The 25178-nt window shown below is 38.0% G+C and overlaps 1 protein-coding gene across 5 annotated transcripts in view; it reads right to left on the bottom strand.

Annotated features, from left to right (window-relative positions):
* Rabgap1l (RAB GTPase activating protein 1 like) overlaps positions 1–25178 on the bottom strand; it is a 615176-nt gene that overhangs the window by 120512 nt on the left and 469486 nt on the right. For 4 of the 5 annotated variants that reach the window (XM_041662748.1, XM_041662750.1, XM_041662749.1 and 1 more), the window contains one exon: positions 7612–7740. In XM_041662748.1, coding sequence (XP_041518682.1) covers positions 7612–7740 — 129 coding nt within the window. Of the gene's footprint in view, positions 1–7611; positions 7741–16959; positions 17497–25178 lie in introns of those variants that run through there. The other variant, XM_041662752.1, reaches the window with a different exon arrangement.

The following is a 25178-nucleotide window of genomic DNA, read 5'->3' as shown; positions in this document are numbered from 1 at the left end:
GAAATGGAAAGATGGGGGAAGTGAAGAGAGAAAGAAAAGGTACAGAGCAGAGAAGGGAAGGAGAGAGAAAGGGAGGGGAGAACTTTTCTTCTTAGTGATTTATTTGCTTATAAGTGAAACTTTATAAAACTTGAAAAATACATGTGAGAAATTTTAGACTAAACTTTTTAGGACAAAAGTATTAAGAGGTAATAGGGAGTATAATGATCAGGTAAGGAATAACAGGGGGGAAACCTTGTGCCTGGACAGAGCATAAAATACACACAGACAACACTGAGACATGTGTTGAACTTGTGCCAAACTGAGTAACAGAAAATTCCATTAGTTGACTGTGATACCTCTTTGTATGATTTGCATTCTAAGACTCCTTTACAGTAAAATAAACCTAGTAAGTATATGAAAGAGACTGAATGAGCTACATACTATGATCAGGGTAGGCAATTCCTTAAGCAATATTTTAGTTTTATCTTGATATGACAAAACACTGAAGATAACATGAGATGGAAGCTATTTCAGTTTGTAGTTTTGAAGATGCTTGTCAGCAATCCTTGGTTCTGTTGATCCTTGACTAGTTCTTCAGCAGAAGATTATGGTGGAACAGAACGTCCTACCTCACAGCTGCCAGAAAGCAGTCAGAGAAAAGGGGCATCTTCCCAGGGTCTGCCCCTAGTTACAAACTTTCTCCAGTCAGGTGCCATCTCCTATTTTCTATTTAATTATTTTTTTTTAGATTTTTGAAGCATGATTAATAAAAACTCAGAGAGAGAAATTGAGGTTCAACCTGAAGATCCCTGGTCTTACCTCAATCTCAGTCCAAAATGGTGATCCTGCCTTCAGCAATCTCAGAATGCGACTGTGAACTGTCTCCTCCCGTTTTATAATCCTCTCTATGGCTGGGATTAAAGGTGTATCACCCAGATTTTATGGCAACTAGTGTGGCTAGGATTAAAGATGTGTGTTACCACTACCTGATAGTAAGGCTGACCAGTGGGGCTGTTTTATTCGCTGATCTTCAGGCAAGCTTTATTTATTAAAATACAACTGAAATGCCACTACAGATTTTTTATGTGTATGAATATTTTACCACTACATATTTTTTTATGTGTATGAATGTTTTACCTGAATATATGTCTATGCAGCACATGTACAGGTCAGAAGAGGGCATCAGATCCCCTGAAACTGAAGTTACAGATGTTTGGGAGCCACCATGTAGGAGCTGGGAATTGAAACTGGGTCATTGAGGGTGTGTGTGGGTGTGTGGCGGGGCGGGGTGTCCCTGTGATCAGCAAGGCCAGCAGAGTAACCATACATGTGAGATAAGAAAGAAGTTTGGTTCAGCATGACTTAGTAGCTGGTGTTGGTTCAAACTTCAAAAGTCTGACTCCAAACACTTGAAGATACTATGAGATGAAAGCCATTCCAGGACTGGGTAGTGGTAGTGCATGCCTTTAATCCCAGTACATACAGAGAGGCATGTTGATCTCTGTGAGTTCGAGGCCAGCCTGGTCTATGAGGCGAGTTCCAGGACAGCCAGGACTGTTACACAGAGAAACCATGTCTCAAAAAACCAAAATATCTGACTCCAAGTATTGTATTTTATGCATATTTAAGAACAGCACAATTAGGTGAAAAAATTTCCTGGTGATAATTAATTTAATCCCATGTACACAATAAAGCTTAAGACATAACTACATTAAAACTCTTTGTAAAGTTCACACGAAGATGGGTTCTATAGACTGACTACATGTGACATCTTCCATAAAGATAGAGTCTACAGATTGACTGAGAAAAACAAGCTCACTACAAGAGTCTAGGCCTTCCCCCTAGACTCTAGGGGAAGTTCTAGTATGGTGTGGGCCACACAGTGCAAATGTCACTAGGCCATTAAACATCTCCACTCTCAGTCTTCTGAGCAGAAAACAGGTTATCTCTCTCTCTCTCTCTCTCTCTCTCTCTCTCTCTCTCTCTCTCTCTCTTTGAAGAGACAAACCTACATGTTTAACATTCCTAGTTTCCCTTGTGCTTATCTCTGACCACAAGAACCTCTGTCCTCTCCAAGAGCAACAAGTGCTTTAAACCACCGAGTCATCTCTTCAGCCACACCTCCTTACTTTCTACCATCTCCCAATAATGCCATCTTAAATGAAGTCCATTGATCAAGTCAGGACTCTAAGATTTAATCATATCAGGAAACCCAGAGTGTACCTTATTGAGCATGTTCACAATTAAGGATAACTACCACAGGTGGAGAAAAGAGAAAACACCAAGGACAGACATTCTAGATGAAAGAGATGGCTCTGTTCCCATAGATGGTAGTAATAGAAAACCCCCAAGCCAGAGAACTTGTCAGTGAAAAACGATTCTCCACTTGATCATGTTGTTTGAGGGATCTTAAAAGTTTGTCTTTGAGTGGAACTTTATAAAATTTGACTTATGAGATATGTGAATAACACACATTTTCTTTTCAGGGTGCTCTACTCATTTATATTATTCTTTCCACCATTTCAAGTATAAAACCAAGTGTTTACGGAGAGATGTAAATAGGAGGAAGAGAAGAGGGCACAGTAGTAAAATAAGTAGCTATCCAGGGTACTAGATTCAGGTTGCTTGCCAGTGAAATGCCAAATGGATTGAAGACTTAGAGAAATGAGAATATAAATAATAAACCAGTAAACACAATGTGATTATATTTTGTTTCTAAGTAGAAGCAATGGTATCTGAAACTGCTGTGGCTAAGTGCTTGGACTACAAACATCTCCCAATTTAGATTGATTAAACTGAAAGTACTTTTCTTTTTTTTGTCTTTTTCTTTCTTTCTTTCTGTTTGTTTTTTTTTGTTTTTTTTTTTTTTTTTTTTTTTTTAGACAGGGCTTCACTGCTTAGCTCTGGCTGTCCTGGAACTCTCTCTGTACACAAGGCTGCCTTGAACTCACAAAGATCCACTTGCCTCTGTCTCTTGAGTGCTATGATTAAAGGCATGGACCACCACCACCCAGCAAAAGTACTTTTCAATTGCACTGTGGCATATAAGCGATACACATTCAGTAGAAACCATTTTTACAATTTTGAATCTTAAATTTGACCTTTACCACCATGATTGGTATATGTTATATTGTCATGATGCACTTGCCAGCTAGTCACAAAATCAAAGGTCAAACAAGCAATATTCTACAGTGTAGTGTGTTGTTAAGCTATGTTTGTTTCAGTAGGTTAGGTACTCTAGATTTATCTTTTTTTATCTAATGATATTTGCAATTTTGTGATGGACTCATATGCATGCATATATCTCATCCTAAGTTGAAGAACATTCTACTGAGCTCCCAGGAAGATCACTGTATTCTTAAACTAACTTTGTCTAAATGCATAAGACATTTAATTTTATTTTTATTTCTAACTAAAAGAACAAAATCAAATTATTTACAATGAGCAGGCTACAGGCGACAGAAGAATACTATATTCATTTTCCTGTAAAAATCAGATTCCCAAACCAAATTATTAAGCACAATTAAAATATAATCTTAAACATGAAATAAGATATGAGAATAAATATATAACTCAAATATATGTGGATTTTATCATAAATAGTTATAGGAAAGTTATCTGCTATTCTCAATTAGAGAAAAGACCTAAGTCTATTCTTCAACATTGTTAAATATAAATCATAACAACTGGCTTAACACTTTATATTAAGAAATATAAAAACTCCCTTTTAAAGCATAACTATTAATCTTACTGAAGCTTTCAAAGATTGTTAGGAGAGAACAAGACGTGTGTGTGTGTATGTGGTGGTAAAGTTTCTAGAGACAGAGAAACTACTAGATGAGAAAGCAATTCTGATGTTTCTTTTTCTTGTTAATTACATGGAGGGAGAAAACAGTACTAATTTGAATTTGTACACAAGTCTACAGAGCAGTATTCCTGTGGTTTAATATTTTTTCTTCTAAAAAAGAAACATCTATATAAAAATCAATTTTTGTGTCTATTTATCTTATTTTATGTGAGAAAAGAGCATTTAAAGATGTATAGAGAATGCACAATTCACCCATCAACTTAAATTTTAAATATCTACATGGCTTTCTTTTTAATGAACTGCAGAAGTAGATACAGGGTAAAGATGAAATACAGAATCAAACAAAGGAACCCATGCGTGGCAATCACTCAAGAGCAACATAAAGCCTGAGCTTTCTAAGTATACAAGGTCCTGGTGCCTATGCGGGGTGGGGTGGAGGGGGGCTTGTCTTCTATACCTACAGTCAACTGTTTCAGACAGCATCCAACACTGACATGCTCCTAGCTTCTTGGGAGAAAACAAAATAATGTCCCAGTTCTGAGGTGCACTGAGGATTAGGAATACTATTGGAAGTCTCAAAAATAAATAAATAAAGGAAGTGTATTGATAAATTGCTTCATTATCAGTTACTAATTATCAGATTGCTGTATCTTAAAATGTAATGAACATTCTCCAGCAAGGGATTATGTCATTTTAAACAAAATGTCCCAAGGGTGTTTTCCCATGTTACAGAGAAGTCTTTATAGGAGAAGAATACAAGACACAGTTTCATGAAATAAAAAGTAAAAATAAAAGAACCTCTTCAATATTGTACATAAAGGCAGAGAATGTGGACCCATGAAATTAACCAAAGCTTTTATGTGGCTTCTGATAACTCAAAGAAACCTCCACTTGGGAGAGTACACTTTTATTCATATGCAACAACAGGGGCAGTAATAAACAGCAAACAGCATGAAGAAATTAGAAGCAAATTGATTTCAATATTAATGTTCTTTATAGTTTTTCTCTAGAGTGAAGTTATTTAATTCTCAAATGAATTAAAGTCCATGGTTATAACTATGGATGGAGTTCTCAGAGGAAAAAAAGGTAAAGGAATTCACCACCATCATTAAAATAATGGTTTATGAAAGGTAAGATCAAATTGTATTCATCTATTCTGGAAGACTGGAAATTGACTAGCCCAGTATATAGGTAATTAAGATAGAACATAGTTTAGAATTATCTGAGGCAATCAGTTACTATGGTAAAATCTTGCCATTGGTAGCTACTTTTCCAGAACAGAATAGGATAATTCTGGTGTATAAGCAACAGGCCAGGTTAGGATTTTCCAGTTAGCCAAGAGGGGCTTCCTCACTCACTCCAGGACACTCATTTGCCTTTGTCACTTTTGCTTATTCTTCCTTACACATTTCAAGGTTTTTGATGTATGATCAGTACAAACCAAAAGCAATAAAGGCCCCATTGTTAGGATGAAGAGAACATATAACAGCAGCTGGCTAGGAATGCCAATAGCAACTAGCATGGTTTTACTGCAACCAAGTAATTTGAGCTGAAAAAACCAAATGATTTTGATAATGGTATCAGAAAACTACCTTTAAGAATTTTTGAAAAACATTTTATTCCTTGAATAACTACAAATAAGTCATGTGATCACCTGTTACTGTTCTTTCTATCATCGAGTTCAACAATTCTTTGTTGTACTCTTCCATTTTTAGTCACTTAGTCCCAATCTACCTTTACTTTCTTTTTAATGAGACTTCAGTATTCATACTGTTAACCACTCTCCTGTCACTAGCCTCATCTTCGTGAGCCTCGGATGAGCTTGAGGCAGTAGTCTCTAGCATAGAAGAATGACTGTCAATATTTGGAAATTAAATGATATGGCTATTAAGTCACTGGTAGATTAAAACAGACTGCAGCAGTTGCATTTACACCATGAAAATTGGCAGGAACTGCAAATTTAGGATGCTTTCTTTTCTCTTTACTTTTGTCCCCTTACCTGAGATATATCTTACTAACATATCATTGCCATTTCTTTGCCTTATGCTGACAAACCTTAACTAAAGTTGAAATAACTTTCTCCTTTCCCTAAATATACATTTATACTGTTGAAGGTTTCTAGAGAAACCAGAAAAACATTTAGATTTTTTTTACTTTCAGCATTGATTTATGCTTTGGGCATTTGTAATCTATTTTAAAATAAGTTAGAACTAAAAATCAAAATTGTTATTGAGAAAAGTTTTACAGGTCTACAAGTTGGACATGGTGTCACACACCTTTAATCCCAGAACTCAAGAGGAAGAGGCAGGCAGGTCTCTGTGAGTTTGAGGTTTGCCTCGTTTAAATAGTAGCCGGCTAAGGTTAAATAGTGAGACCCTACTTTGTTTTGTTTTGTTTAAGTATTACAGAGGGAATAGTACCTAGAAGAACTTCAAATCAATTATTTATTAGGTGCATATAATTATATCTTAAGCAATAAGCCTATTAAATTGATGGAAACTTGTTTTATTTGCTTAAATCAAAATCTAGAACGAGTTTGCCTTGACCTCTCACAGCTATACTTACACATAATGAAAAATTCAAGGTTTTCCCAGGTTTAACCACTTCAAAATATATTTCTTCACTACTGCTGCTATACTGGTTCAGCTGGTCACTATCTGTCCATGGGACTACATCAGGTTCTGTGTGCTCTCTTTTCCTCTTTTACCCATTCTTGCCCATCAATATAGCTGATGTGATCTTCTCAGAACCCAGAACAAATTATTCTTCCCTGCCAGGGCCCCCACTGCAAAGTAAACCTAAATATAATAGCTGACAACTCTTGGCTCCTTGCGGGCACTCTCACTTCAATTCTGATTCCATAAACTCCGCTCTAGCTCTAATGGCCTATGTGGCATTCTTTAAACTCACAAGGCCTGAACTGGTCTCAGGACATTTGAACAATTTCCTGCCTGGAATACTATTTCCCAGGACTTGTCCATGAGTTATTCATTGTCTCATTCATTTCCCATTGGGGTCTACACACACTAGTAAAAACATCACAACTCACCTATTTCCTTTTTACTTTCTTTTTTTCTATATCTACTAATTCACCTTCCAACATAAATAAATTATCATGTTAATTTTTTATGGTCTGTTTCTTCTGTAATAATATAAAGTCCACAATGCTTTCTGTCTGCCTAAAAAAACAGATTTATATTTATGTCATGGTTAGGTGTATATATTTTGGAGGCATAAGTAATTAGCAAAATGATTCCAAATCTTTTAGAGAAAATACATTTTTTCACCTTAATTTTTAATTGTCTGTATACAGTTTTCAATTTTAAGATAATTTATAAGATTTGCTTAATCAGACACATGACATGGACCAACATATCTACAGACATCTGGTAGATGTGAGATGGTTTCTGGCCAGATCAAGACTCAAACTGCCTAAGTACCTTAAAAAAAGGGAAAGACCTACTTGGCATGTCTAAATAATCTTAAAACAGATGGCAAAAGCTAAAATACCAAGTCGGCTGCCATGGAAACCACTATTATAGCAGCCGATATCAGAGCCCCACCTAGAAGATAAATGTTTGCTTCCCTTTTATTACAATCTGAGCCATCAACCTTTCACTTTAAGTCCTGATAAAAGATAGAACAACTGTCAACATCCTAGATGACAGAAAAGTCTAGGAGAGACTAGTTTGTATACAAAATCCCTAAAACACACTCAGAAAACAGCAACACACACACAAGGAGTTTAACACAATTTGCTATGTTTATGTTATTCTACATGCAAATTATACTGCTATCATATGTAAGTTCATGGATCTTACTTTAATATTGCAAGCCTGTTCCATCAATCTTCTTGCATTCTCCTCTGCCCGGTACCTCTTTGGAAGCTGAACTCTGAAGAACTTCAAAGCGCCTTCAAAATCAGCCTGCAGGAGGTCTTCCTTTGAGGTCTGAAAAACAATCACCAAGACATATCACCACACTTCAGCCTGTGCACATTATATGAATAAATGCACGACAAAAAATTGTTGATTTTCATGAATATACTTTTAGAAGATACTTTCATTATTTCTACTATTCAGAAAATATTGCTGTTACATGCTGAAATTATAAACCCTAAAGCAATGTAAGAGACAATTATTAACACATTAACTTGTAATTCATATTATATGGAGATTACATTAGTGAATCCCAGCAAAGTTTACCAATCTAGAAGAAAGGAACAAATAATAATAATAATAAAAGAAGCTTAAAAATAAAGAAAAGAAAAAGAAAATGAGTAAACTCTGTATTAATTCGTGACTTTACCTTGATGAGGATTTTAAAGATTATTAGAAACCTCATTGAAGACACAAACAAAGTAATCAAAGCCCATCAGAGTTACATAACAAACACCTGATGGGAAGACTGCTCCTTTTCAACTAATGACAACAGCAGCTCAAGTGAAGAAAACAAGACATCGATCCAGCAACTAGAGAATGCCACGAACAAGTAAACGAAGCAAACCACTTAACTACTGACTTCTTACTAAAAACCTGTTTGCCAAATTCACTTTTTAAAAAGTCACCATGTGGAAGTCAATAAAACATCTGCACATAGGACAAAAAACTGAAAGGAAGCCGGGCGATGGTGGCGCACGCCTTTAATCCCAAAACTCGGGAGGCAGAGGCAGGCGGATCTCTGTGAGTTCGAGACCAGCCTGGTCTACAAGAGCTAGTTCCAGGACAGGCTCCAAAGCCACAGAGAAACCCTGTCTCGAAAAACCAAAAAAAAAAAAAAAAAAAAAAAAAACCAAAAAAACAAAAAACAAAACAAAACAACAACAACAAAAAAAAAACTGAAAGGAAACAAAACAAAATGTTTGCCTACATAAAAGGATCAGGGTGACTTTTTTTCTCTAGATTTTGCAGTATTTTCTGCAATATTCTACTAAAAAATTGAAAACAACTATGGCAAAATTTCTTAAACACACTAAGTATTTAGGTAGAAGGTACACAGAAATAAGTAAAACTGAAATTTAAATATTTTAGCCAGGAAAAATGTCACAGGCCTGAAATTCCAATACTAAGGAGGCTGAGGTAGGTAGATCACCATGAGTATGAGGCCAGCTGGGTCTGAGTAGTGAGTTCCAGTACACTTACCTCAAAACACACACACACACACACAGATATGTTTTAAAGATATTATGTAATTGACATGTTTTCTCTAATATATGAATGTTAACTTTCAACCTTTAGATATGTGTGTTTTAACTGGAATACCCACAGAGGTTAGAAAACTACTAAGGGCCCATGGGGAAAGCAGGGATCTTTTAAGGGAAGGGAGAAAGAACACAGTAATATAAAGGGAGAAAGGGAAATAATGTAACAGGAAGGTTCAAATGGGAAGGGGTGGGAGGGCAGGGTAGAGGAGGGTAGTTAGTTCTACAGGCCCTTTGAAAAACCCATATGGAAACCTAGTACTGCATCCTAAAATTAATACCTATATACATATTTAAAGAATTTAAATGAAGTTGCCTAGAGTGAAGGGACAAGACCCAAGTAGGTACCACATGCTAGTGAACAAAACTCCCAGTGCCAGGAATGAGTTATCTCTTTTTGAGTTGTCCAGTGTGGTCCCATAGATACACAAATATTACAGGGTATTGTCATTGCCCTTTGTTACCCTCTGGAACTTGATAGTAAGATCCTATTGCTGAAGACAACACATAATTGAATTATAAAAGCTGGAAAACTCAAGTAAGTTCTGAGCTGGTAGCTTGGCTACCTGATTTTCTAAATCTACAAGACCCAATATCAAGCCTGGTCACTGAGCTCACATAAATGAAAAAAGGGATCAAGAATGAAGAAAACTTTCTCTTCACACATTAGACATTAGTCAGGCGGGAATGGCATTGTAGACTGTGGCTCTTGGAGGAAACCACAGTTTCAAAGGCAGTGCTTTGTAGGTCTCCCCATGAGGGTTGTGCTCAAACTACCTAAGGTTGAGTCTCTGTAGAGCAGAAATCAAATCACCTGGTGGCTGTCTACTTGAGCAGGCTGGCAAGATGGCCCTGTGGTTAAACCACTTGCTAGATGTACTGGCTAATTTTATTTTAACCTGACACAAGATAGAGTTATTTGATAGGAGGAAACTTGAATTGGAAAAAATATCTTCATAAGATATGGCTATAGGGCATTTCTTAGTTAGTGACTGATGGGGGAGAGCTCAGCCCACTGTGGGTGGTGCCATCCCTAGGCTGGTAGTCCAGGTTTTTTAAAAAAGCAGGCTGAGCAAGTCATGATGAGAAAGCCAGTAAGGCACCCCTCCATAGTCTCTGTAACAGCTCCTGCCTCCAGGTTTTTGCTCTGTTTTGAGTTCTTGTCCTGATTTTCTTGGATGATGATGAGCAGCAATGTAGAAATGTAAGCCAAATAAACCCTTTCCTCCCCAACTTTTTTTTTTTTTTTTTTGGTTACAGTGTTTCATCATAGCAATAGTAATCCTAACTAGGGAGCTATGTAGGCCTGACAACCTGACTTTAATCTTCAGCATCCATGTAAAGGTGTAAGGAGAGAATGAACTTTACAATATTACTCTCTGATGTCAATCTGTGCCTGTGTATGTTTCCGCCACACACATACTCACCCCCCACACCCTCACACACACTGTGATGAAGATAATAGCAATAATAAGAAAACACTATTAGCATTGGCTTCCCTAAGTCAGTTGAACCCAAGAAATAAAAGAACTATAACAGCCACATAACAAGGAGGCCCAGGGCTGGAGAGGTGGCTCAGAGGTTAAGAGCACTGGCTGCTCTTCCAGAGGTCCTGAGTTCAGTTCCCAGCAACCACATGGTGACTCACAACCATCAGTAATGAGATCTTGCGTCCTCTTCTGGCCCGATGGCATACATGCAGGGAGAACGCTGTATGCAGAATAAATGAATAAATCTTTTAAAAAACAAACACCAAAAAAACAAGGAGGCCCAAGATTGAAAATACAGAAACCGGCACCTAAATCTCTGGATGGTACATAAAGGTAGTGAAATATAATTACAGACACTGAAATAAACTCATTCTAATTTCAAATCTTGCTAACTTGTGATGTTGCACATTTTTCCATCTTGAAAATGAAGTAAGCTAAGGTATATGAATACACTTTGTTACGTCCAAAACAAATATAAGGGATGACGATTTGGTAAGTTACCTTTGCTTTGCTCAAATAGTCTTAGAAAATAAAATTTTGTGTTTAAAAACAGTGCCTACACTCACTGATACTTTTAATTCCACAAAGGAAGCTGTCCAGGGGCTAGAGAAGGTTACTCGGTGGTCAGAGCACTGAGAGTGCAAACATGAAGACTTGCGCCTGAGTCTTGGCACCATGTAAAGAGCTGGGTGTGAAAGCTCACACACCTGCAACTACAGTGCTATGGGGGCGGGGGAGGCAGAAGGACTGCTAGGGCTTGTGGCTGGCCAGCCTAGCTCCAGGGTCAGCGAGGTGAGAAAAGGCAGAGAATGATAGAGCGAACACCCAGGTGTTCTCCAGCATCTGTGCACATGTACAAGCGAGCCCATCTGTACCTCTCCCATTCAGTCATTCATAATAAAAATAAAACATTCTATAGTCCTAGGTCTAATAATTTATATTTTTGTGAATTTCAATAAAACTATTTCACTGTGATGATAAAAAGATATCATCTAGGCAAAGGATACTTAAAAACCTCCGTTGGGGGCCAAAGAGATGGATCGGTGGTTGAGTACTTATTGCTCTTGAAGATGACTTGGGTTTTGTTCCAAGCACCAACATGGCCACTCACAACTGTCTGTAATTCAAGTTCCAGAGGATCTGAAGGCTTCTGGTAGCTAGCCTCTGTCAGCACTGCATGCATAGGGCATACAGACATTCATGCACACACAACACCCACACACATGAAATAAAGTAACAAAATTAAAAATTAAGCAAAAAACCTTGTTCCTGTGTGTTCTAAAGACAACCTGCAGTCCTACTTTGATTCTAAAGACATTTTCTTCCAATTTTCTATCTTTAAGAGACCTCTATAAACATTGTCACTTCAAATGCCTTTGTAATGCTATAAGTAGATTATAAGCTTATAGGGCTACCTCTCTACTTTCTGACAACTGTATCTAAGAGGTTTTCCCTCTATAACTGAGGCACAGACACTTTATACTTTGCAAAGATTTGGATACTTCACTAAGAATTTAACAGAAAACAGGTGCTGGGAACCGAACCGCGACCTCACCCATACTAACCATTATTTCTACCCCCAACCTACATATCCTTAGTTTGCTTTTTAAAAAATTGTAAAACATAGTAATTTATCTATGTGTGTGTATGTGTACCTGGAAGATTCACTGTATGTTTGTTTTTGGTTTCAGAATACATAGTCATGGCTCCTCACATTAAAGCAAAAAGGAGGACTGGTAAACTTGCCCATGTGTGCAACATTGACAACAAGACACCTTCCTCAATTTCCTCTCCACCTTATGCTTTCAGACAGGGTCTCTCATTGAACCTCACTGTCATTTCAACTAGGCTGGTGGCCCGTGAAATCACGGATCCTGACTTTCTTCCCTGGTACTGAGGTTACAGGCACACACCATCACACACCTAGCTTTCATGTGGATGCTGCTGATTAGAAATGACATTTTCCTTACTCTTAAGCACTTTACCCACTGCTGCAACTCCTCAGCCCAAGAAAGACAAGGTTTTAAGTTTAACACAAAGCCTCACAACTCAGAAACAAACATCCTAGCATTTTGCTACTTTGCCTGTTCTCCCTCCCCATATCCCTTAAATACATACTACATATATGAAATACTTTATATATTCAGATTTTGAGTAGCACTGAACTTGTTTTACTAAAGACATATGTTTCACAGATGTCAAACATTTATATTATTGTTAATTTAAAACACAAGAAGTGCTGTCTCAGCCAGGATTACTAGTTCTAATACACACAAATTAATAATTACCTAGCTATAATGATGATAATGATGGATATAATTAGGCTTATAGTTGTATGAATATTAATCCCTGACAATGAAGAGAAGCTTAGCACATGATTTCATGATAACTTTTAAGCTTTAAATATGTACCCCTAACAGGAAGACCAACACTTCCCTAATCAAACCAAGTACCCCCAAAAGATGTCCTGGCTTCTGACCCCAGAATTCCATCAAGCTAGACTTGAATTAAACTGGAAAGGTGATTATTTTTCTACTGGAAAATTCTTATATTTTTGGTTATAAGCCTAGCCCATAGAAGATGAGCCAACTTTTTGCATCTTATTGGCAAATTCTTAAGAGTTTTTCTATAATGCTTTTGAATAATTGCAAGGAAAAAATAAACTCTCAAAAAATAAACTTCTCCAACATTGTTAAGTAACAGTGGTCAAAAGGTAACATAGGGATCCTTAAGCAAATGTCTTTTCTTCACTTTTAAATTAAAAACTCAACCACTTTTAAAACCAGAACTACTTAAAGATAACATCTAAAAGTCAGTGAATTACCAATACATGTCTCTTCTGATTCTCAAGCTTTCTGACAAATGTTTCAAATAATGTGAACCATATTTATCAATTACATATGCAGAGGAGACATCACCCATTCCTTCATTTGAACAGAATTATATATAAAGATTATGGGCATGATTAAGACACTTATACAAGTTCTATTTCAGTTTCTTTTCAAGTAGTTAGAAAAAAATATCCAGAAGAAAGAGGTGGTTTTACTATAATGTTCTTGGCAGTTGCCTCAGTGGGAAGAATGAAATCATCAGGCACACAAGAGACATTAACATAATTGCGGTCTATAGATTCCTACAGGTTCTAGGTATAACAGACCCAGGGTAAGAGCCAATATTTACACAGTACAAACTAGGGAACTGACTTTGGATTTACTTTGATATAAAGATGATTTGGGATTTCTGAGGGGCATATACATGACACCTTCTGTATTGGGGTCTTTAACTTTTTAAAAAGTTGTAATCTCTCTTCAGGGAGCAATCTTTATGGATTTTAGAGACAGAGTTAAAAACAGGAGCCATTCTGTCTCCAGTAGTATTTTACCTTTGCTTTAAACAAATATTTCAGTAAAGTCCACAAACAAAGAACATATTAGGGCATATTTTGAAAGCCTAAGAAATTTCATCAAAGTAACATGTTGCAATGGTTGCTAAATGGGCAGCTAGAATAGTTGCTTGAAGACACATGTACACACACACATGCACACAAGCACACACACAAAAACACACTTCTTGCTTGAAGTCCTTTGAACTCACTGTAGAACTATCCAGGATATCAGTATTGAAGCTATAGCTATCACTAATTTTAATATATAATGATGTGATAATAACGTCTCATGTCACATGACTGCAAAAAGAGAAACCCTAGAGGAAAAGAAGCATTCTGACTGTGAAGAGAATAAAGGCGTTTCCTCTCCCACCAGAGTCCCTGCAGCACACAACCTCTGGCCATGAGCCAGTGCTGACACCACTTTGAATGTGTTTTCCCACTGAAAAATTCAGTGTAAGAATAACACATTTTCAAGTGACTTTTCTTTCTCTTCCTTCCTTCCTTCCTTCCTTCCTGTCTGTCTTTCTTTTTTTCTTTCTGGTTTTTCGAGACAGGGTCTTTCTTTCTTTCTTTCTGTCTGTCTGTCTGTCTGTCTGTCTTTCTTTCTTTTTTAAGAAGCAAACTGGGTGAAATAGATCTAACATCTGTGTTCCAGATGTTTCTATTCTAAACTTCTAAGAACTCTTGGATGAGAAATTTTTCCTCAAGGTCTTTCCTAAGTAATAAAATTCTAGGTAAGTATTTAGGGGGAAAATTTGCATGGTTCTTTTCCCATCTGTGCTGTTTTTACTCTAAATAGTCTTTTTTTTCTTCTTTCAGTTATGATGTCCAATAGGATTTCTATTTACGGTCCCCCCAATTGCTGTAGGTCTAAGAGTCTGTAGAAGAGGAAAATGTTATTTAGCTGACGTATGAGATGTTTACAGTTGTTTGCAGCATAGCCTGGACTGGAACTCACTATGTAGCACAAATTGACCTTTGGCCTCTGCCTCCTGAGTGCCTGGATCACAGGCAAGCACAGTTATGCCTAGTTTTGACTTTTGTCAAAAACTGGGGATCTGTAGTGTTTGTATGTCTTCATATATAAAACATGATTAAAATGGCAGTCATGTCTTAAACTTCAGTCTTGTCCTCTTAAGTGGAAATAAAATGATAATAATACTGCATGTCTTTTAGGACCACCCTATACTAACCAGTCCTCAATCCTGAACCATCAGTCAGTCCAATAACATATGCTGAGCACCTGAACCCACCCACCCATTTCCCAGTATATATGTGAAAATTTGAGTGGTAACTCTTTAGATAGCAGATCCCAATTTATAGCCACCATGTTAATTAAAGGACACCCAAATATAAACCACATATAACCAGGATTCTATCAACAATCTTTCAAGGATAACAGTGTAAAATAAGGCCAGAGATTTCCAAATAGCCACATACACAGGTCAGCATATGCTGGTCACATGCCATACAGTTAGCACCATGGTCTAGGCTCTAAAATATACAGTACAAAAAATCCTGAGGAAAGCATTTACTTTAAATACCTCATTTAGCAACCAGATTTGTCCCATTGCAACATAGGGAAATATGTAACTTCACTAAGATCTCAAGATAATATCCAACTCCCTGTGGATATTATTGCTAATTAAATGTTTTGAATTAGAAGTTTAAATTTATCTCTAGTATAGATGAGTGTGAGACATCTTAGCTATCAATTTTTGTTTTACTTCAAAAAACTGAAAATGTAAATGTTAAGAAGGCTATACCAGATGGCTGTGAAGTCACTGATAGAAGCCCTCAAGTGTTGGCTAATTGGCCTTTAAGATACGGAAATTTGTCACACCAAGACTCAGAGATACAAGGAATTTGTTTAAATGTATGTCAGCGATTCCTGGTGCCAAATTCCTGAAATTAAAAATAAAACAACATTCATTTCTAATATAATTAGGATTTTTCAGTTTTGTCCCTTATAAACTGTGAATCAGGAAAACAATTGTTTCAACTAGGCATTAAAACATATGTATTGAGCTTTTTAAAAATTCTTCCCTACATGGAAAAGGAATTGTTATATTTTTTAAATGACCTCCCTATAATTGTATACTGCTCATCACACCTAACTTCATCGTGTTATGATGAACAGACTTTTTTCATAGTGGGAAATTTCTCATACACATGACTACAGAATGTCTGTTATGATCAGACAGAAGAAATGGAGGAAGAGAAGTGAGAATTAAATACAGTCTAATAAACAACATTGTACCAAAAAGATACACATCTGAGAGAATCAAATGAATCTGTAATAGCATTAAAACTCCATCCTACAAAACAGACAAAGCTGGGTTATTGTTTTCAATTATCAAATGATGGTATAGGACTACCGTGGACCAATTATATCACCCAACAGTTGCTAGGCACAGCTCTGGAACCACTGAAGAGAAACCCTGCCACAGCAATTGTGGGTATTTAATTTTAACCCTTGGTAGGAAATAAGAAAGGATGATTTTTCTCTTGTTCAGGAAATCAAATAACAAACAAACCTGACTCCTCAGACTCACAGAACCGACCCAGTAGCTGTATGCTGTTTAATAAACACACAGTTCAATCACCCCAGGAGAGAAATCTGCAATTTCCTACTCAAGGATTTTTAGGTAATAAATCCCTATTGCCAAAATCTAATTGGGAATCATGTTGCAGGGCTTGAAAAGCCAGCCACGCATAGTCTAGATAGATGGTTATTTCTATTGTAAAATTTAACCCTTTGGGAACACAGATAATATGACACCCACATCAAGTTTTGGGGTTTTCTGCTTCATTGCTGAGTCTAGCTGCCTGAAAATCTGTTTTTCTCCCTTGCTTCAGAGATAATGCCACTGATATGACCCTGGACTTTGAGAAAACAGCCGTAATTTCTTAAAGCCAATTAAGGAGTGGCATGGTCCAGGCTCAAGGAAGCTACACAGCACTCAGTCTTCCTTCTCAGTAGGAAAGGGTGAAAAGGGAAGAAACCAGGAACCCACAAGCCTCTAGAGCAACATTCTCACAGGACGACACAAATTCTCTACAAATTAAGTTCAATGAAAAACAGTCTCACCGCCAGAAGCCGGGGCACAAACAGCCGATGCCCCATTCCCAGAAGTTCCAGCACCCGACATGCATACTCATTCACCAGCTTGCTCCTCTCGTCGTGCATGTCCTGGGACTTTCTGACAGGAGGTGTGAGCTTAGCAGCTGGGGCTGGGCAGGGTACCCCTTCTTCCATGAGCAGTAAATAGGTATCCAGAATGAGAAAGCTGGATCTCTCATCCACAATCCTAAGAACTGCAGAGAGAAGGGAGCCAGGCTACGTCTCCCGAGGAGGATGCACAAGATGGTCTATGATGGGAACTGTCAGCTAATGTCGCCACAAGAAAAACATTTTGGCTGAATTATCAACTATGCATAAGCCCTGGAGTAGATTGGTTTGGATGAAATCAAAGGCTGATGTAAATAAAAAATGGCAAAAGCAATTGAATCCCAGAAAAATGGCCAGGAGCGGAGCAGGAAGAGTTCAGATGCATGTGTAAAGATGGACAAGCTGCTCAGAGGGCTCTAGCATGTGTGACTGTGACCGTGTGTGTGTGTGTGTGTGTGTGTGTGAGAGAGAGAGAGAGAGAGAGAGAGAGAGAGAGAGAGAGAAGATATCTCTGTATGAGCAGGCGGCAGTAGCAGTAGCCAGGAAGCCAGGGCAGTTGTGAAGCTGCAAGGAGAAAAGGATGAGCTCATTGCAATCCGTGATTCCTGACAAGCAGCCCTGCTGCTGTGGCTGTCGCTGCTGCTGCCCTGTTACTGCTGCGGCTGCCACCGTGCTGCCTCTAGCTGTGAATCAGTAATGAAGGGGTAAGAAAGGAAGGGGAGCGAGCAGAAGGGGGAGGTAGGTGAATGAGCATGCAGAGTGAGTCTCAGGGGAGAATGCTGTAATAAGAAGCCAATGGCGAGCCATTGGACAGATAGGCTTTCCCTTCCCAGTCCACCTTCAATCAGTGTTAGTCTGACAGTTTATGCTGTTGAATCCCAATCACACAGACAGATGAACTAGCTTCTCCTTACATGTGGTGCTCACAGTAAAATCAGACAGACAGACAGACAGCTAAAAGGCTCACCCTATTCACTCTTGCTTTCTAGTAAGAACAGATAGAAATCTGATCTTATTCTGTGTGTTTAAAGTGGGAAGCTCCGATTCTTGTCACATTACCCAAATCTTCATACAAGATCAGTGTTAGGGTAAAATGACAGACTATGAACAGAGGAGCATGCATCAGCATTCAGTAACTGACACACCCTCAAGCTAAAGAGTTTATGAAAATATTCTGTCCTTTTGTAATTACATGTAATTGTAGAGTATACAGAGCAATACAACACATTGGGAAGGCTGGACACATTTATATACATGTAATATGCTAAAATAAAAGCCTACAGTGCAACACTACAAGTACTATTTAGAAACTATTAAACTTGAAATTCTTAAAACAAAATAATTTTCATATGCCACAGACCTTGATAAATAGAAATTTAATTCTGATGTTTTATTATACAAAATATAGTTTCGGCCATTTCTGATCAAATAAATTCTTCCCTAAAGAGGCTGCTAACATTAGGAATCAACCATGTTTTAAAATTTGTAAATTTCTAAGTCAGATCTTAATCCTAGAACTCAGGAGGCAAGGCAGGAAGATCTCTGAGTTTGAGGACAGCCTATCACACAGGAGCTGCGAATCTGGAAGTTATCAAATGCAAACTTACTGACATGTCCTTATAATCCAAATAAAAGAGAGAATAACTATGGTAATGAGATTACAGGGAAAAGAAACAAGAAGGGATTTATTGCCTCCTTCAACAAAATGTTGTTTGATTTGTTCCCAAAATCTCAAGAAAACTAGAAACAAAAACAAAAGAACAAAAACAAACCTTAAGATTCCACCAGAAATGGTGATACACATTTATAATACTAGCACTTGAGAAGCAGGAGGATCATAAATTCAAGGACAGCCTGGGTTACATAGCAAAACCCTGACTCAGAAACAAAGGGCTGAGGATATAGTTCTATGGTAGAACACTTGGCTGGCAAGGCTTTGTTTTTTACACAATCATATACATATACAATAACAATTAATAAAAAAGAGACCGTGATTTTGAAAGAGAGAAAGAAGGGGCATATGTGTTTGAAGGGGGGAGAAGGAAATAGAAATTATATAATTAAACTATAATCTCAAAATTAAACAATAAAAATACGGATTAATAAAAAGCTTTTATAAAGTACATTTTTTACCATGAAAACTTTGGATCTAGTGTATGTGATCTGTGTGTGTGTGTGTGTGTGTGTGTGTGTGTGTGTGTGTGCTGCCTAGAATGGGGCACATTGTGTTAGAACTAGGAAACTAAGGAAGAAGTTCTTGGCCTTTCATTCTCTATACACAACACACACACACACACAGAGGTGTCTTAGTTTTTACCATGTCTACACTCATGTTCCTGAAAGAACAGTAAGAATGCTATTAAAGGAGATTGTGAAAAACACCACATAAACAATCCAGAACCCAGAGCATTCTGGCTTGAAGAGGGAGGAAGAATTCAGCGACTTCTTAGCTTACAGAAATTTTTCTAGGAAAGAGAGTCTTACATATCCCAGATTGGCCTTGAACGATCTTTGTGTGTGTACTGACCTTGACCTTCTGGTCCTCTTGCCTCTGCATGTTCTAAATTATAGATGTATGCCATCATGCCAGGCTTATACTAATTCATATAATTAGTTCTTAAAAAAGGGTCTGGAGCTATTTCAACTCAAATGACTTGGTATCAAAGAACACTTAAGACATTTAAGTTTTTTTTCCCATATAAACTAGAAATGATAAACTTATTTCCCAAAAGGATTCTGGTTTAAAAAAAAAGTAAAAATGAATCAAATCATTATGATTTGTCTATTGTTTAAACCATAAACTCTATGGTTTGTTTCTCAAGCTTATACAGTAAATTTTAAGTAGCAAATTCAAAAATTAAAATACAATATCAGCAAGAAAAGAATTTAAAATATTTTGATGTATTTGATAAAAAACAATGTAAGCATCATTTTAACAGATAGTCATAGTTCTCAGTTTCCCCAATTTCCCTATCAACTGCTCCTCAGAAACGCTATGTCTGCCTTCAGTTTATAGATGTTGTCTTAGTCCATTTTCAGTTGTTTTTTTCAGAAAGAATCTTTGTCAATATTAAGAAAATTAACTATTCTAGAACACCATTCAGCTAAGTGGAAGACTGGATTCTGGGAATTTTTAAAGCAACAGAAGAGCTACTGTCACCTCAGAATTTTTCTTCTGTCTTCAAAGCCCAAAATACCTTACTCACTGTTCAAGTGAGTCAGTAACAAAATACAGAACATTTTCTTAAAGATGGAAATAGAAAACACTTTACTGAGTGAGATAACCCAGACCCAAAAAAATGAATATGGTATGTACTCACTCATAAGTGGATTTCAACCATAAACAAAGGTCATTAAGCCTATAATTCGTGATCCTAGAGAAGCTAAATAAGAAGGTGAACCCAAAGAAAAACATATATTTATCCTCCTGGATACTGGAAGTAGACAAGATGGCCAGGCAAAAGTAGGGAGCACGGGGGTGGGGGTGGAGTTGGGGGAAGGGGAGATGGGGAGAGAAAAGGGAGAAGGGGAGAATTGGGGAGAGCTTGGGGGAAACGGACCATTGGATAAAGGAAGAGTGGATATGGAAGCAGGGAAGAAGATATCTTAACTAAGGGAGCCATTTTAGGGTTGGCAAGAGATTTGGCTCTAGAGGGGTTCCCAGGTGTCCAAGGAGATGTCCCCAGCTAGGTCCTTGGGCAGCAGAGGAGAGGGGGTCTGAACTGGCCTTCTCCCATAGCCACACTGATGAATATCTTGCATATCACCATAGAATCTTCATCTGGCGAGGGATGGAGAAAGAGACAGAGACCCACATTGGAGCAATGGACTGAGCTCCCAAGGTCCAGATGAGGAGCAGAAGGAGGGAGAACATGAGCAAGGAAGTCAGGACCACGAGGGGTGCGCCCACCCACGGAGATGGTGGGACTGATCTAATGGGAGCTCACCAAGGCCAGCTGGACTGGGACTGAATGAGCATGTGATCAAACTGGATTCGCTGAATGTGGCTGACAGTGAGGGCTGACTGAGAAGCCAATGGTAATGGCACCGGGTTTTGATTCTACTGCATGTACTGGCTTTTTGGGAGCCTAGTCTGTTTGGATGCTCACCTTCCTAGACCTGGATGGAGGGGGGAGGGCCTTGGACTTCCCACAGGGCAGGGCACCCTGACTTCTCTTAGGACTGGAGAGGAAGGGAGAGGAGGAGTAGGGGGAGTGAAAGGGAAATGGGAGGAGGTGGAAAATTTTAATAAATAAAAAAATAAATTTTTTTAAAAAGAAAAAGATTTGACTTATATAGTTCTGCAAATAATTGGAACAGTAACTTCTGTGTTAACTAGTTCATAATAGTTGATTTCTCAAATTTTCTATTTAAAAATATTTTTATATTTATTTTTATTTATTATGGACATGGTATTTTGCCTGCATGTATATCTGTGTGAGGGTGTAGATCTTGGAGTTACAGACAGTTGTGAGCTTCCATGAGGGTGCAGGAAATTGAACCAGGGTCCTCTGGAAGAGCAATCAGTGCCCTTAATTGCTGAGCCATTTATCCAGCCCCAAAAGCAAATTACATGCCTCTTTTTTTGTTTGTTTAGGTTTTTTTGTTTGTTTGTTTTGTTTTTTCAAGACAGGGTTTCTCTGTGAAGCTTTGAAGCTTGTCCTGGAGTTTACTCTGTTCTCCTACCTCTGTCCTCCTCTCCGGAACTCCCCTACCCTCCCAGTGCTGGGATTAAAGTCATGAGTCACCACCAATGCCCATCTCAAATTTTCTTACATTACCATAATAGAAGGGTTTTTCCTTTTTATTTTTTGTTATTCTAAGAAATATCCTCATGATAACAAGGGAGTTTGGATAAATCATCCATAGAAGAGAAAAATCTTTATCTACCTTGCTTCTCAGTTGAAGTTCTGCAAATAAATCTGACCACAGGTGGGACAACAACCAAGTTCAATACCTGCAGGATACAGACACATGGAGGCACCGAGGAATAAGGCACTTGGAGGAGTGGCAGATCCTGGGCTTGCATAGCATCTTAATAAAGAGCAATATTTTTTTTTCAGAGAAATAACAAGGCAAAGAAAAAGCACATTGAGTTTCTAGGGTGACAAACTACAGGATGGAAAATATATGGAGAAACTTATGTAGATAAATGTTACTTAGAAGACTTTCAAATACACTCCATATTGTAGATAATCCATGTCATATCATCTCTGTCCCTAAGGCTGCTAGCTCCTTCCTGGTATGAGGAATGGCAGGAACAGCTTCACAAGGGGCATTTACAGCTTTTTTTCCCCTAAGACATTTGGTTTGTCTCTGCTCCAAACATCAGCACTGACAGTAGCTCAGGAGGCAGCCATTATTACCGTACATCTCATTTGTTAGAAGAGCACTGTATAATCAGAAACCTGAAACTTGTAATAAGTCCTGGATATATTACACACACACTAAGATATGAATGGCAAACATAAAACTGTAGAGAGATAATGTATACGACTTTGATGTATGTGATAGATTTACGTCAACTTGTCACAGCTAGAGTCAATTTGGAAGAGGGAACCTCAACTGAAAAAATGCCTACACAAGATTGGCTTGTGGATAAGATGTGGTGCATTCTCTTGATTGACAACTGATGTGGAAAGGGCCCAGCCAGTGGTGCCACCCTGATGTAAGTGGCCATGGGTGCTATAAGAAAGCAGAATGATCAAGCCACAAGGAGCTAGCCAGTAAGCACTCTTCCATGGCCTCTGTATCAGCTCCTGCCTTCGTGGATTTGCTGTTTGAGTTCCTGCCTTGACTTTCTTAAATAATGGACTGTGAAATGCAAGTGTAAGCAAAATAAATCCCTTCCTCCCCATGCTTTTGGTCATGGTATTTTATCACATCTTTGGGAACCTGAAGGAATATAATGTATCTAGGGATAAATATATATCCATGAAACAATTATCACTATCAATGTCATAAACTTATCCATCTCTAAAAATTTCTTTTTGTACTACTTCTCTTTTTGTTAGAGCCTTTAATATGAAATTTATCACAATTAAAGTATTTTATAATAAGAGAGGGCAAGTCTACCCTACATACCATGTGACATTAATTAAACTATTTGAAGACAGACTTAATTTCTTTTCTCTAGGTTAATCTTCCCTGATTCTCACTGGGTCTCCTGTGGGCTGATTTTGTGAGCATTATTGACAATCCTTCCTGCTGCCTCAGGTATAGGTGTTTAGATAATGTCTTTCTTTTTTTGTGCTTTTTTTAAAATTTTCATTGAGCTCTACATTTTCTCTGCTCCCCTCCCCGCCTCTCCCATCACCAGGTCCTCATGCTCCCAATTTACTCATAAGATCTTGTCTTTTTCTACTTTCCATGTAGATTAGATCCATGTATGTCTCTCTTTGAGTCCTCATTGTTGTCTAGGTTCTCTGGGATTGTGATTTGTAGGCTTGTTTTCTTTGCTTTATGTTTTAAATCCACTTATGAGTGAGTACATGTGATAATTGTCTTTCTGGGTCTGGGTTACCTCACTCAAAATGATGCTTTCTAGCTCCATCCATTTGTCTGCAAATTTCAAGATGTTATTTTTTTCTGCTGTGTAGTACTCCATTGCATAAATGTACCACATTTTCCTTATCCATTCTTTGGTTGAGGGGCATTAGGTTGTTTCCAGGTTCTAGATAATGTCTTTCAATACAGTGCTGACCACATTGAAAAAATATTCTAGATCTTATAACAGCATTGTAAAATATGAGGTCTTGGGCTCTAGAAGATATTAAGACCTAATAACTTATATATCTTATTGATGAAAAGATCAAGACAACAGATGAGTGACAGGTCACAGCCTTGAAACCTGCAGGAAGCCAAAATCCAAGAGTACATACATGCAGCAGGAAATTCAGCATTTCGTGCATTTGCTATCTTTCAATTAGCCTATTTAAAAATCATTTAAATTTGTTGTATGCCCTATCATACAACAAAAGTATATGCTCAACTATGTTCATAGCAGCATTGTTTGTAATAGCCAGAACCTGGAAACAACCTAGATGCCCTTCAATGGAAGAATGGATGAAGAAAGTATGGAATATATACATATTAGAGTACTACTCAGCAGTAAAAAACAAGGACTTCTTGAATTTTGCATGCAAATGGATGGAAATAGAAAACACTATCCTGAGTGAGGTAAGCCAGACCCAAAAAGAGGAACATGGGATGTACTCACTAATATTTGGTTTCCAGCCATAAATTAAGGACATTGAGCCTATAATTAGTGATCCTAGAGAAGCTAAATAAGAAGGAGAACCCAAAGAAAAACATATAGGCATCCTCCTGAATATTAACCTTCATCAGGCGATGAAAGGAGACAGAGACAGAGACCCACATTGGAGCACCGGACAGAAATCTCAAGGTCCAAATCAGGAGCAGAAGGAGAGAGAGCACGAGCAAGGAACTCAGGACCGCGAGGGGTGCACCCACACACTGAGACAATGGGGATGTTCTATCGGGAACTCACCAAGGCCAGCTGGCCCGGGTCTGAAAAAGCATGGGATAAAACCGGACTCGCTGAACATAGCAGAAAATGAGGACTACTGAGAACTCAAGAACAATGGCAATGGGTTTTTGATCCTACTGCACGTACTGGCTTTGTGGGAGCCTAGGCAGTTTGGATGCTCACCTTACTAGATCTGGATGGAGGTGGGTGGTCCTTGGACTTCCCACAGGGCAGGGAACCCTGACTGCTCTTTGGGCTGACGAGGGAGGGGGACTTTATTGGGGGAGGGGGAAGGGAATGGGAGGTAGTGGCGGGGAAGAGACAGAAATCTTTAATAAATAAATAAAACACCAAAAAATCATTTTATCACAATTATACTTTACCTTATATCTGCATAGAATTGGTCCAGGACTTGTACCTGCCATCTGCTCAGAAAGAATCTAACATTCATAATGGTTGGGTGTAGGAGGAGCCTGGGTGGAGGAGAGTCACTGCCTGCCTCAGAATAGTCACTTTTCAATATGTATTTTGATAATACAGCACATCTAAACTTTAAGTGACAGTCCCTATAGTCTATAATCTTGGAAGCTCTGCCAAAGTCCATTCACACAAAGTTTCTTTCTTGAAGCCATGCTTCTGACATAATTTT

This window comes from Microtus oregoni, unplaced genomic scaffold (assembly GCF_018167655.1).
Source record: "Microtus oregoni isolate MIOR12 unplaced genomic scaffold, Mior012 000013F_ref0000133, whole genome shotgun sequence".
NCBI lineage: Eukaryota > Metazoa > Chordata > Mammalia > Rodentia > Cricetidae > Microtus > Microtus oregoni.
This window is presented reverse-complemented; position numbering and strand designations above follow the sequence as displayed.